At 41.8% G+C, this 11,081-nt stretch overlaps 2 protein-coding genes across 2 annotated transcripts; both read right to left on the reverse strand.

Annotated features, from left to right (window-relative positions):
• Positions 1–1,240: 1,240 nt before the first annotated feature.
• Positions 1,241–1,591, reverse strand: GCK72_011063 (uncharacterized protein; the record flags this gene model as incomplete). Its single annotated transcript, XM_003092500.2, has 1 exon — positions 1,241–1,591. One exon carries the CDS (start codon positions 1,589–1,591, stop codon positions 1,241–1,243), a length of 351 nt encoding a protein of 116 aa, XP_003092548.2.
• A 2,576-nt stretch (positions 1,592–4,167) lies between these two features.
• Positions 4,168–6,407, reverse strand: GCK72_011064 (uncharacterized protein; the record flags this gene model as incomplete). Its single annotated transcript, XM_053728190.1, has 4 exons — positions 4,168–4,519; positions 4,810–4,983; positions 5,728–5,904; positions 6,358–6,407. 4 exons carry the CDS (start codon positions 6,405–6,407, stop codon positions 4,168–4,170), a joined length of 753 nt encoding a protein of 250 aa, XP_053587767.1.
• Between the last annotated feature and the right edge of the window lie 4,674 nt (positions 6,408–11,081).

The following is an 11,081-nucleotide window of genomic DNA, read 5'->3' on the forward strand; positions in this document are numbered from 1 at the left end:
TCGTCATTGGAATTCTATTGTTGAAAAATTCTAACAGATTACAGCTGGAAAGTTATAATTTCTGAGAATGGTGCTCATGACCTAGATTCACCAGAGAATCTTCTCAGATTCCAAATAGCCCGTCCCAACCCTTCCAATTTTGTAATAAATCAACCTAATACTGCTCCAATCACCCATCACATTCACTTGGGGAACGAAAGAAACCAATTTTGATTTGACTCGAGATGAAGAAAAACGGAAAACATAAGTCACTTCATTTTATGTCTCCATCTATTCGTTCGTTTTGCTGTCCAATTTACAACACAAGAGACGGGGAAGAAGAAGAAGAAGCAAGCAATTCCCTTAATTGGTTCGCGACTTTTGTTTTGATGAATGCAAAGTGACGAGAATGAGTAAAGGAAAGAATAAGGAGAAGAAATGGGAGGAGGAGGAGGATAAGGAGAAGGAGAAGACAATGGAGTTTAGGCTTCTGGTGTGAGAATTGGAAATCAGGAATGAGAAGATTTTGAAGAGCGAGACTTTATAAATTATTAAATTGTAATTTGGGAGAATTAGAGTGCTGGTCCGATTCGGCACTACTGAAATGGTTATAACGTTTTTTTATAGAGCAATTTGGGCACCTTCTACAGGATGAGAGTTTTTCTCAGAAAACCAAAAAAGTGATTCAATAAGTTCTGAGCTTCGAAATTTGCTAAAAAAATGGTTAAAAAACTAAAAAATCTTCTTCGAAACTATTCTCGGCGAGGTGAAAAATGTAATCCAGTTCAACAACTTCATTCCGACTGACTCCTGATGTTTTTGAAACGCGGAAACCTGTACTTGTAACCCACACCATTTCAAACCCATACCAGAATACATAGATCGGTCGGCAATACTATAAAATCAAATCGAACTCTACCAGTATCTTAGTTTTTCAAAATTAACTTTATGCCTAACAATTCACCAAATCAATAGTTTAGGCTCGCCACGGTCCAACTCCGGTTGGCTCGGTAGTATGTCACCTCTCTTAGCACAGGGTTGTCTTCAAATATCTCTGTTTTAGTCCGTCTTCTCTAACAGTGAATGTTTGACAAATCATTACCGAACAAGACAGTTTTTTTTCTGCAAACGTAATAAAATACTATATTGCTTTTTGAAACAAAACAAACTAACTTTCAAAAAAAAAGAGACTTTACTTGAGAGGTATCATTATAATTTTAGAAACGAGGGTAATTAACAATTTAACAGACGGTATCAGTTATCAGCGGTCGTGGGCTCTTCCAGAAGTGGCTCCTGACGAGGTGACATATTCTTCTCTTTCCTTTTTGAAGACCTCTGCGACATATTGAACAACTTTCTGGTCGTTCTTGTCGAAAGAGACACGAGATTTGATCCCTTGGCTCAGCTGGTATCTCTTTTTCCATCGGCGGTTCTTGTCTTTCTTCTTCTTGTCAGCAGTCTCGACAGGCTTCTGATTCTCCTTCTGCCCCATTTTCAGCATCTCGTATTTCTTCACTATTTTGTAGATTTCCTCATTCTTATTGAGAAGTGCTCGAACGAGGGATTCAGTTCCATTTTCATCGCATTTCTGAAGAAGTCGGTCAGAATCCATTGTTATGTCTGTAACATGAAAGTTAGAAAAGTGATGAACGAATCAATGAGTTAGTACAGAAAGATAATAGTTGAGTGGAGCTCAAAAAAAGATAAAAACAAGAGTTAGTGAGTTGATGTAAAATAAATACAATTCTTTATACACAGTAAATTTGTTAGTTTTCTGAATCCAATTCGCTTCAATTTTCCAAATTTCGAGTCGGTCTCATCGGAAATAACACTGCAGTTCGGAACATGGGCTGGTCTTACGCGGACATACCTCTCCCAGAACGATCAATGTTACTTGATCGAGTTCCAGGTTGTTCGGAACATACAGTGATATTATGATAAAAATTTGTGATCCATCTCTTCAAGGAAAACTAAATGCATTGTGTCAGCTGGTAGAATGATTCGACAAGTGAGCAAGCGACGATTCTTCCATGCTTTCTCTTCTGCTGAATGACATACATAACATTCCATATGTCCAATCGAGGGGCTCCAGACCTCGTCGCGATTCTACAAAAGTTTATTCTATAGTATCATCTAATGCAAATACCCTATGAACACAAGAGCAGGTGGATCCTAACTGCTGGTATGTTGTGCGGCTGTTGAGACTCGGGGTACTAAAACCAGTACTCATTCTGCTGGGGTCCGCGGATGTTGACATCTCAAATAGTTTCAGCTACGAGGAGCTGGGGCATGGCGAGAATGCTCAAGCTTCCTGATAGCGGGTAGTTGAGATTGAGGGACGGCGGGAAGCGGTCGACTGTAAAATTGTTTCTGATCATCAACCGATATTCTGACCAGGGACGAGCGGCAATGCCGTTGCCGCGTTGCCGAATTGCCGGAATTGCCGACTTTTTTAAAATGCATTGCCGTTGCCGAGTTGCCGACTTTTTTTCGGCAATGTTTTTTGTAGTTTTTTTTTCTAAATCTGTTCAATTTTCAGGCTGAATTCGACAAAATTGATACAAAAATCGATATTTATTGCGTTTCTAATAGAATTTTTTGAATATTTTTCAAAAAAAAGGGAAAATGCTCTCATTTAGTCAAAACAACTGTCCCTGGCAAAATAATGTGTACTTTGCTCGCATTTTTTTCTCCCGACTTAGGAAAATCCCTTATTATTACATGTTTCCGAAAGTTGCCGAAAGTTGCCGAAAATTGCCGAAAATTGCCGGTTTTTGAAATCGGCAATTGCCGGATTGCCGGGTTGCCGAAATTTTGCGTTGCCGCTCGTCCCTGATTCTGACTAACCCGCAGCAGACCGATGATGATAATTTGTCTGTCGAGCGGCGGGAGCTGGTCCTGAATTGTGAATTATTGAGCAAAGAATGAGAGCTCTGACTTACCAGAGTGACACTGCTGAATGAGGGGGCTGGTAGTAGCGAGGTTGGGAGCTTCATTTATATTATAGTGATATTCTCTTCCGGAAAAAAACGTTATTTCCCCCGATTCATTTACCGGAAATAACAGTTTTTTGTTGCTTTTTTGGGGGTACTCGATTTTAGAACTCGGAAAAATAGAACTGTGACAAAATAAAACTGTAACAATATATAACTGACTTAAATAGAACTGCTACAAAGTGGAACTGAACACAATGGAACTGTTACAAAATAGAACTCCACGAAATAGAACTGAACGAAATAGAATTGCTACAAAATAGAACTGCTACAAAATAGAACTCTACCACTGGTTTTAAAAATGCTTATTGGGCTTGTCTAATAAAATTTTTTCCAGTTTTTTGTTGACTATTAAATAGACAAAGACTTTATCTCCATAAAATAAGTGTTTTTACTCGACTTTTCTCATCGAAAATTGGTTATAATTCTTCTAAAAAGTCATGAATGCAAACGCGCTCCAATCGAACTAGAGTTCTATTTTGTAGCAGTTCTATTTCGTGCAGTTCCATTTCGTGCAGTTCCATTTCGTCGCAGTTCCATTTTGTTCAGTTCTATTTTTGTCAGTTCTATATTGTTACAGTTTTATTTTGTCGCAGTTCTATCTTTCCGAGTTCTAAAATCAAGTACCCCCGCTTTTTTCCGGTAACTGAATCGGGGGAAATAACGTTTTTTCCGGACATGAATAGCCCCATTAGCGGGCTGCAAGGACCAATTGTTCCTGATGAGAATGTATCTCGAGGGAACTGCACCCGCGGATCAAAGCTGCTGGTATAGTGAGCGGATGTTGTGCTGGATTGGTACTTGATGTTCAGTCGGCGGCATGAGTATCGGAGCAGGGGAATCGCGGTGTGATGATGCATGATAACATTGAAACCGAGGGATGACAAGAGCTGGTCGACTCTGAAAAACTAATTTATTGTTTATCTTCAACCAATATTATGGCAGACAGACAGCAACAGTATTTGCTTTTTATTGAAAGTAAAGCTATCGGAATATAACAGTTTTTACAGGTTTTTGCTCCTACTGGTGCATTAATTATCCTTTAAGACGACTCGAATGATACCTACAGCTGGGATTGTAAAAATACAATTTTTTCCACTAATAGCGCGGATGTTGGATTGTCAGAAAAAAGCAGAGCGGCGGGAGCTGGTAATCTGAACTGTTATTGATTAGGTAAAAGAATGGAATAGTTGACTTACCAGAAAAAAACTATCGAAACAGCGAGCTCGTATTGACGGGCTGCACCTTGCTTCGGGAGTTCTATTTGCATCAGCGGATCGCGAGGACCAATCGTCGCTGATGAGAATCTATCTAGAGGGAACTGCAACCGCGGATCGAAGCTGCTGGTATAGTGAGCGGATGTTGTCCTGGCTTGGTACTTGATGTACAGACGGCGAGATGCTATGAGTGTCTCCAAAATTAACTTTCGAGGTTGTCGATGAGTAAATATAACTTCAGGCACAACGATTCTGGGTAGGAGCTGGGGAATCGAGGTGTGATGATGCTCGATAACATTGAAGCCGAGGAACGGCGGGAGCTGGTCGATTCTGAAAAACTCATTTGCTTTTTATTGACTGTAGAGCGGTCGGATTATAATAATTTTTCCAAGGTTTTTAATCCAGCTGGTACATTCATTGTCCTTTAAGACGATTCGAGGGATACAGCTGGGGTTGGGGGAATAATTATGCTGGTCTCAATGTTATCGCGGATATTGGATTATCCGAGGTACGGCGGGAGCTGGTCTTCTGAACTGTGAATTATCAAGTACAAGGATAGGAGCGTTAACTTACGAGAGAGAAACTCATAAATGAGCGGGCTGGTAGTGGCGGAAATGTACACCGCTTCGGGAGCTCCATTTGCATCCGCGGATCGCGAGGACCAATCGTTCCTGACGAGAATGTATCTCGAGGGAATCGCAACTGGCGGATCTATGCTGTTGTTATATATTGCGAGTGTTGTCCTGACTTGATGTACAGACGGCGTGTATCTCCGAAGCGGGAGCTGGTCGACTCTGAAAACCTAATTTATTGTTTATCTTCAACCAATATTATGGGAGACCGACAGCAACAGTATTTGTTCTTTTTTGAAAGTAGAGCGGTGGGATTAAAATACTTTTTCCATGTTTTTCCTCCGGTTAGTACATTCATTATCCTTTCAGATGATTCGAGGGATACCTACAGCTGGGGTTCATTGGTCACAGTAATATAGTGGATATTAGATTGTCCAAAATACACAGTGTGACGGGAGCTGGTCCTGAACTGTGAAATATTCAGTGAAAGCATACTTGTCATCTGACGGGCCGGCCCGCCGGGCCGGGCCGGGCCGAGGAAAAATTTTGCCGGCCCGGCCCGGTCGGCTCGGGTGGAAAATTTTTTACAATTTTTGCACCCCATAAATAATTTTCAAGTGTTTTTTTTAATCACTAAATTCACTGTAGAACTTATAAAATCATCAATTCAGTCGAATTTTTGCAGAAAATGCCCCCAAAACCACTTTTTCAAAAATTACTGCTGAAAAAAACATGTTTTTCGAAAAAAAAGTCGCTTCACCCGGGCCGGTGAAAATTTGGAAATCGGCCCGGCCCGGCCCGTGACAAGTATGAGTGAAAGAATGTGAGCGTTGACTTACGAGAGGAACTCATCAATGACCGGGCTGGTAGTGGCGGAAATGTACACCGCTTCGGGAGATTTTTTTTATCAGCGGATTGCGAGGATCAATCTTCCCTGATGAGAATGTATCTCGAGGGAACTGCAACCGCGGATCGCAGCTGCTGGTATAGTGAGCGGGTGTTGTCCTGTCTTGGTATTTGATATACAGTCGGCGGGATGCAACGAGTAACTCCGCGGTTGTCGATAAATTGAAATAATTTCTGGCACCACGATTCTGGATCGGAGCTGGGGTGTCGTGGTGTGTTGGTGTTGACTCGACCTTTCTGAATGAAATTTCAGCGAAGTGAATAAACAACAGTATTCAAATAGTGATTTGCTCAAGTCTAGAATCTTTTTTGTTCTAGAAATGAGCTTAAGAGAGAAATAATAGAAAATGTACAATATAATTAGGAATTTATCAGCTTGTAGTCGAGGGAACGAGTGATCTGTAGAGCTGGGGTTCCATTTCAGTCGAGGTATTTGAGTTTTTCGGCGATTTTGGCGGATGTTGGTCGACTGAGAAAAAAAAGTAGAGATGTATGAAGCAGTCGCGAGATAACTTCTTCTCAATTTTTGTTGGTAAGATTTACAACAATTCTTCTCGACTGAGACAGCGGATCATATCCTTCATTATTGTCATAGCACACGAGGGTTCTTCATCCTGGAAAACTATATTTGTAATGCTTGTACTCGGTAGAATGTTCATTATTCTGTATTTGAATTTCATTCGCACTTACCGAAATGAATTGATGAGAAAATTCACTGTAAATAGTGTAGGGAGTCGCATCTAGTGCTTCGAAGATTCTAGCGATCTTCTCGTCGAAGAATGATCGAAAGCTCTTCGAGGATCACGAGGAAGAAGCATTATTTTTTGAGCGGATGACGTCGAAACCATACAGATAACGATATTGTGGACCGGCGAGAGAGGATTTCTTCACTGGTTGGGTATGTGGGCTGCTTGTCGGCTGAAAATTATCAAATTTGAATGATTATTGAATAATTAAGCTACTTAAAAAGCAAACTACCTCAATTTTAACAATTCTTCCTTTGGGTGGGATTACAGAGAAATCTGACCAGAGGAACTTCGAGGTCGTCGAGATAATTTGGTTTTCTTCAGAATTCTTGTGTAGTTATATTGTTTTTCGGTTATTCCCATTGGTGCTCGTCCTCTTATCTTGAATTTCTACACATTTCTGAACTTGAGCTGAGGGATTTCCTTTGAATCGTTTCAGAATCTTCTTTAATTCTGCTGTCCAATTTGGCGAATCGATGGCAACTCTTGAAAATGCATTAGAAGTGGAATATTCATAGAAGATTTGAGCAGATGACGTCGGAACAGCTGAAAAAAATACAAATTTAGAAGAAAATAGGCTGAAAATAGTGAAATCGTTCTGAAAATCAAAATAAACTAATGTTTTCTATTGCTTAAAACGTTTCAGAACGTTTTCAAACAAACACGAAACGAACTTGCTTGAATTCCGTCGGATCGCTATGAAAAGCTAGTGTAGAGAAATAAGAATTGTCACAAATCGATTTGATAGCATTTGCAGAACGATTTTTCGAGCGGATGGCGTCGGAACAGCTGGAAATATCATTTTTGGATTTTTGTGCGATTGCCGCGACGCCACACGCACCGCACTCGGAAGAGACAGCATAAGTTTAATTAAGAATTTCAAGCATTTCCACAAATGAAACTTACTTGAATTCCGATAAAAATCTTTGAGATTTTCGCGGGCGGCTAGTAGAATACGTAAAAAGCTGGGGATTTGTCACGGGAGTGAGTCGAGACTGGGCTGCCTTGGAACTTTTTGAGCGGATGTCGTTCGAATCGCTAAAAATTAAAAGTTTAATAGAAATATTGGGGAAAATTAGCGAAAAATGAGCGAAAAAGGAGAAAAATGGGGATTTTGAGTAGTTTCTCATCGAAAAAAAAAGGTAGTCGCCACTGAAATTTTGATATTTTTCGACAAAAACAAGTTGAAAAATAGTTTTTTAAGAAAAGTTATGAAAAATATGGGTTCATAAACATTTTTGTGCGAAAAATATGAAAAAAATTGATTTCGCCTAAAATTGGCGATGAGCAATATTAAATTTTTTCGAGGTAGATTTGAATAAGTCACACGCTAAGTTAATAAAAATTGATTTATTCAATTAATAAAAACAAGTATTACTTGTATTGTGCCTAATTTCACAGTTTCTTTCAGTAATTTTTAAGCGAAATTCATCAAAAACAAAAAAAAATCTGAAACCGTGACGCAGCACGCATTGCGCGCAATAGAGCGCAATTGCGGTGTTGTCCTTTTTTGGCGCCGAATTTGAATTTTCAGGCAAGAATCACAGATTATAACAGACTTGCAACGGGCCGGGCCGGTCGGCCCGGAAGTTCAGTACTGAAAAAATTTCAAATTTTTTTTTTCGAAAATTTCCCGATTTAAAAAAAAAAAATTTCTTAAACAGCCCGGAATTTTGCAAGTCTGGATTATAAAATATGAAAACAGTAAAGTTGTTCTGTGAAAAAATGAAGTTTCGAGAAGGATTTTCAAGAAAAAATTTCGCCGTGGGCGGAGCTTAAACTGCAAGCGGCGCGGATGAAATTCCTGCTGATTTTTTAATAAGCAGCATTGAATTTTACGATAAATTCGTATTTTAATCGATGTTTCCTTTTTTGCCGCATATTTGGATATTTTTCTTGATTGATCAATTAAATCCATACTTGTCAAGGGCCGGGCTTTTTTTTTCAAAACATCAGGCCCGACCCTAGAATAATATAGTAAGCAACGCAAGACTTTTATACTCAATTACTAGTTTATTAGTTACTCAATTGTTACAAGAGAAAGGGTGAAAGAGGGTTACAAAGAGAAATAGGGACTGGTGCAAGTTCACCCGTAAGAACTGCCTAGAGAGAGGGAATTCTCAGCTTATATAGTGGTGAAAAGGGGGCGGAGTTAGTAAATCCATAGGTTGGCGCCATGGCGGTTGAGCGCCAGGTCAAACAGTCCTCGTAGTGGCGGTGTGTCGTTGTGGCGGTGGCGGCGAGAGAGCGTTGGCGACGAGAGAGACGGCAGACACGACGACGGCGGCGATGACAGTTGCAGGCCTAGGAATTGTGGCGACGAGACTGTGAGCGGAGGCGAGCAGTTTCGACGCGAAATAATTGACTTCTGAAAGTGTCAAATTTGGTGAAACAACTGTGGGCTTTAGACAAAGAGCCGAGCAGGCCTAAGGGATTCATCCGAATACCTTACACCTCCCCCCTTTAAATAAAACGACCGCCCTCGGTCGGCAATTAAACAACCTTCGGGTTGAAGATACACTTAAGTAAACTTGCGTGAACTTCAAATTTGACTGCAGACGTTGCGTCCTCTTGTAGAGTTCAGACTTCTGATGGTCCTTGAGCTTTGACGTAGCCATGTTGTGGGTCGTTGAAAAATGTAGAGACCAGAGCGCGAAGGTCTTGGAACCCGCGCATAACGCTTACTGGATATTTCGACATCCTACTTGATCCTTGTCGAAATGGATCTTCTTCTCAGAAGTTGTCGATCGTAGGCTTGCTCGTCGAACCTTTCGGTTTCCTTCGGTTCCGAACCGACTTCTGTCTTGATCCTGTAGCTGGTTCCGACGTTGGCACAGCTTCCTTCTTGTTCTTCCTCGTCTTGGCTGACGGCTTTGATGTCCTTGAAGTCGATGCAGACTTCATTGAACCAAAATGAGCTGACGATTTTGTTGTTGACCACTGGTGACACAATGATCCGGACTGGATCATTCCTGACTTCGGAAGCTACCTCCCCCCTTGGTTCGATGATGGCGTATCGACTTGAGGGACGGTGATTACTGCAAGTAATCCTCCAAGGTATGAACCTTCAGTGGTGGCGACCGTTGCCTTCACGAATTGTTGTTAGAATCAAACTGATGAACTTCGGCATTGAATCTTCCGGGTCTAGCTTGACATAGCTGGAGCTATTAACGTCCTGGCCAATGGTGCACGAATCTTGAAAGATTCCTGAGAAGTCCTCCTCGACTGTGATTGCTTGTTGTTGGTCCTAAGCTCGGACTGCTAACGATAGTGATCCAAAGATGCACTAGTTGTGTTTGCTTGAGGTGGGACGACGCATCATAAGTTTTTCGTTCATCTCGAAGAGTTTTCCGAGTTGTCTCTGGAGCTTCACAATCTCGCGAACTAAGTGCGACTGATTGAAGTCTGGCCGAGCTTCTTGACGAGTTCCTCTGAGAGTTCGATCGTTAACTCTGGGTTGACTTGGACTTGTGACACTGAGTCCAGTTTTCGGTCCGTTAGATTTGACCTTCCTTTCCTTGCTTGGAAAACGTGGAGCCGTTCCTTGTCTCCTTGCCGGAGTAGTGGCCAATAGCTTTGCCTTTTCGCGACATTCCTTGACGAAGTGGCCTTCTTTGCCGCAGAAGAAACAAGTATTCTTCCGTTTCGGAGTTGACTTCTTGGAATTTCCGGAACACTTCAATTCCTTAGATGGAGATTCTTCCTGGTTGTGAACAGATTCCATCTCCTTTGCCCAACTATCGATTTTGCTAACTGGATCGGCGTTGTCTTCCTGATCCTCTCTGACCAAAGACGTGTGGTAGCTCGCCACACTGCTCGTTGATAGTCGACGATGACGATCTTGTCCTTCTGTTTCTTCTCCTAGGCGGAGAAGTTCCTTGACAAGTAGAAGTTCCGGGAGCTGTTCAATCTGATCCGGCCCGTATTTTTGTTCGAGAAGGGAAATCAACTTCAGTTTCAATACTTCTATCAAGTTCTCTCTGCTTCTCAGGTCCCGTCGAAAGCTCTCGACCTTTTCCGTGAGATCAATCTCTGCTTGAACAGCTTCAGCGTATTTCTTGATGGTTTTCCCCAACCATTGCGTAGTGACTATTGTCAGATGTCCTGCTTCACTGTAGTAGAGGTCACGGTGGGAGTTGTTGAACCTTGGCTGTTGCGGAAACATTGGGACCAGTTGACCGACCTCCTGAAGTGGCTGAGTGACTTCGTCCGACCAGACGTCACGTGGATCCTGTCCTGGCATCTCCCTTCTTGGCTCGCGTTCGTCTTCTTGAACAGTTTCAACTTCTTGAACTTCCCGAACTTCACGTGGAGTGAATTGAGTTTTGACAACATGCTCACTGAGCTGATTTATAGAGGAATTGACGGTTGACAGAGCAGAACGGACTGCCGCGCAGGTCATGGAACCCGCGCCACCAGCAGCCCATTTGCTCACCGTTTTGTCATTTGACAATGACACCTTGCTTCCGGAACGTACCGGGGAAGAGTCGGCGTCGCTCTTCCTTGACTGTTTCTTCTTTACTCGGTGCATCTTCCCAAGGATGAGGTAGGCTGGAAGAATTCAGGTATTATGTAAGACACATACCACGAAGAAACGTTAGAACACGCGGATAAATGGTTTTCGAGGCGATTGGCACATAAAACTGTGTCCGATCATGCCTTCCCGGT

Source organism: Caenorhabditis remanei, chromosome III (genome assembly GCF_010183535.1).
Source record: "Caenorhabditis remanei strain PX506 chromosome III, whole genome shotgun sequence".
NCBI classification, from domain to species: domain Eukaryota; kingdom Metazoa; phylum Nematoda; class Chromadorea; order Rhabditida; family Rhabditidae; genus Caenorhabditis; species Caenorhabditis remanei.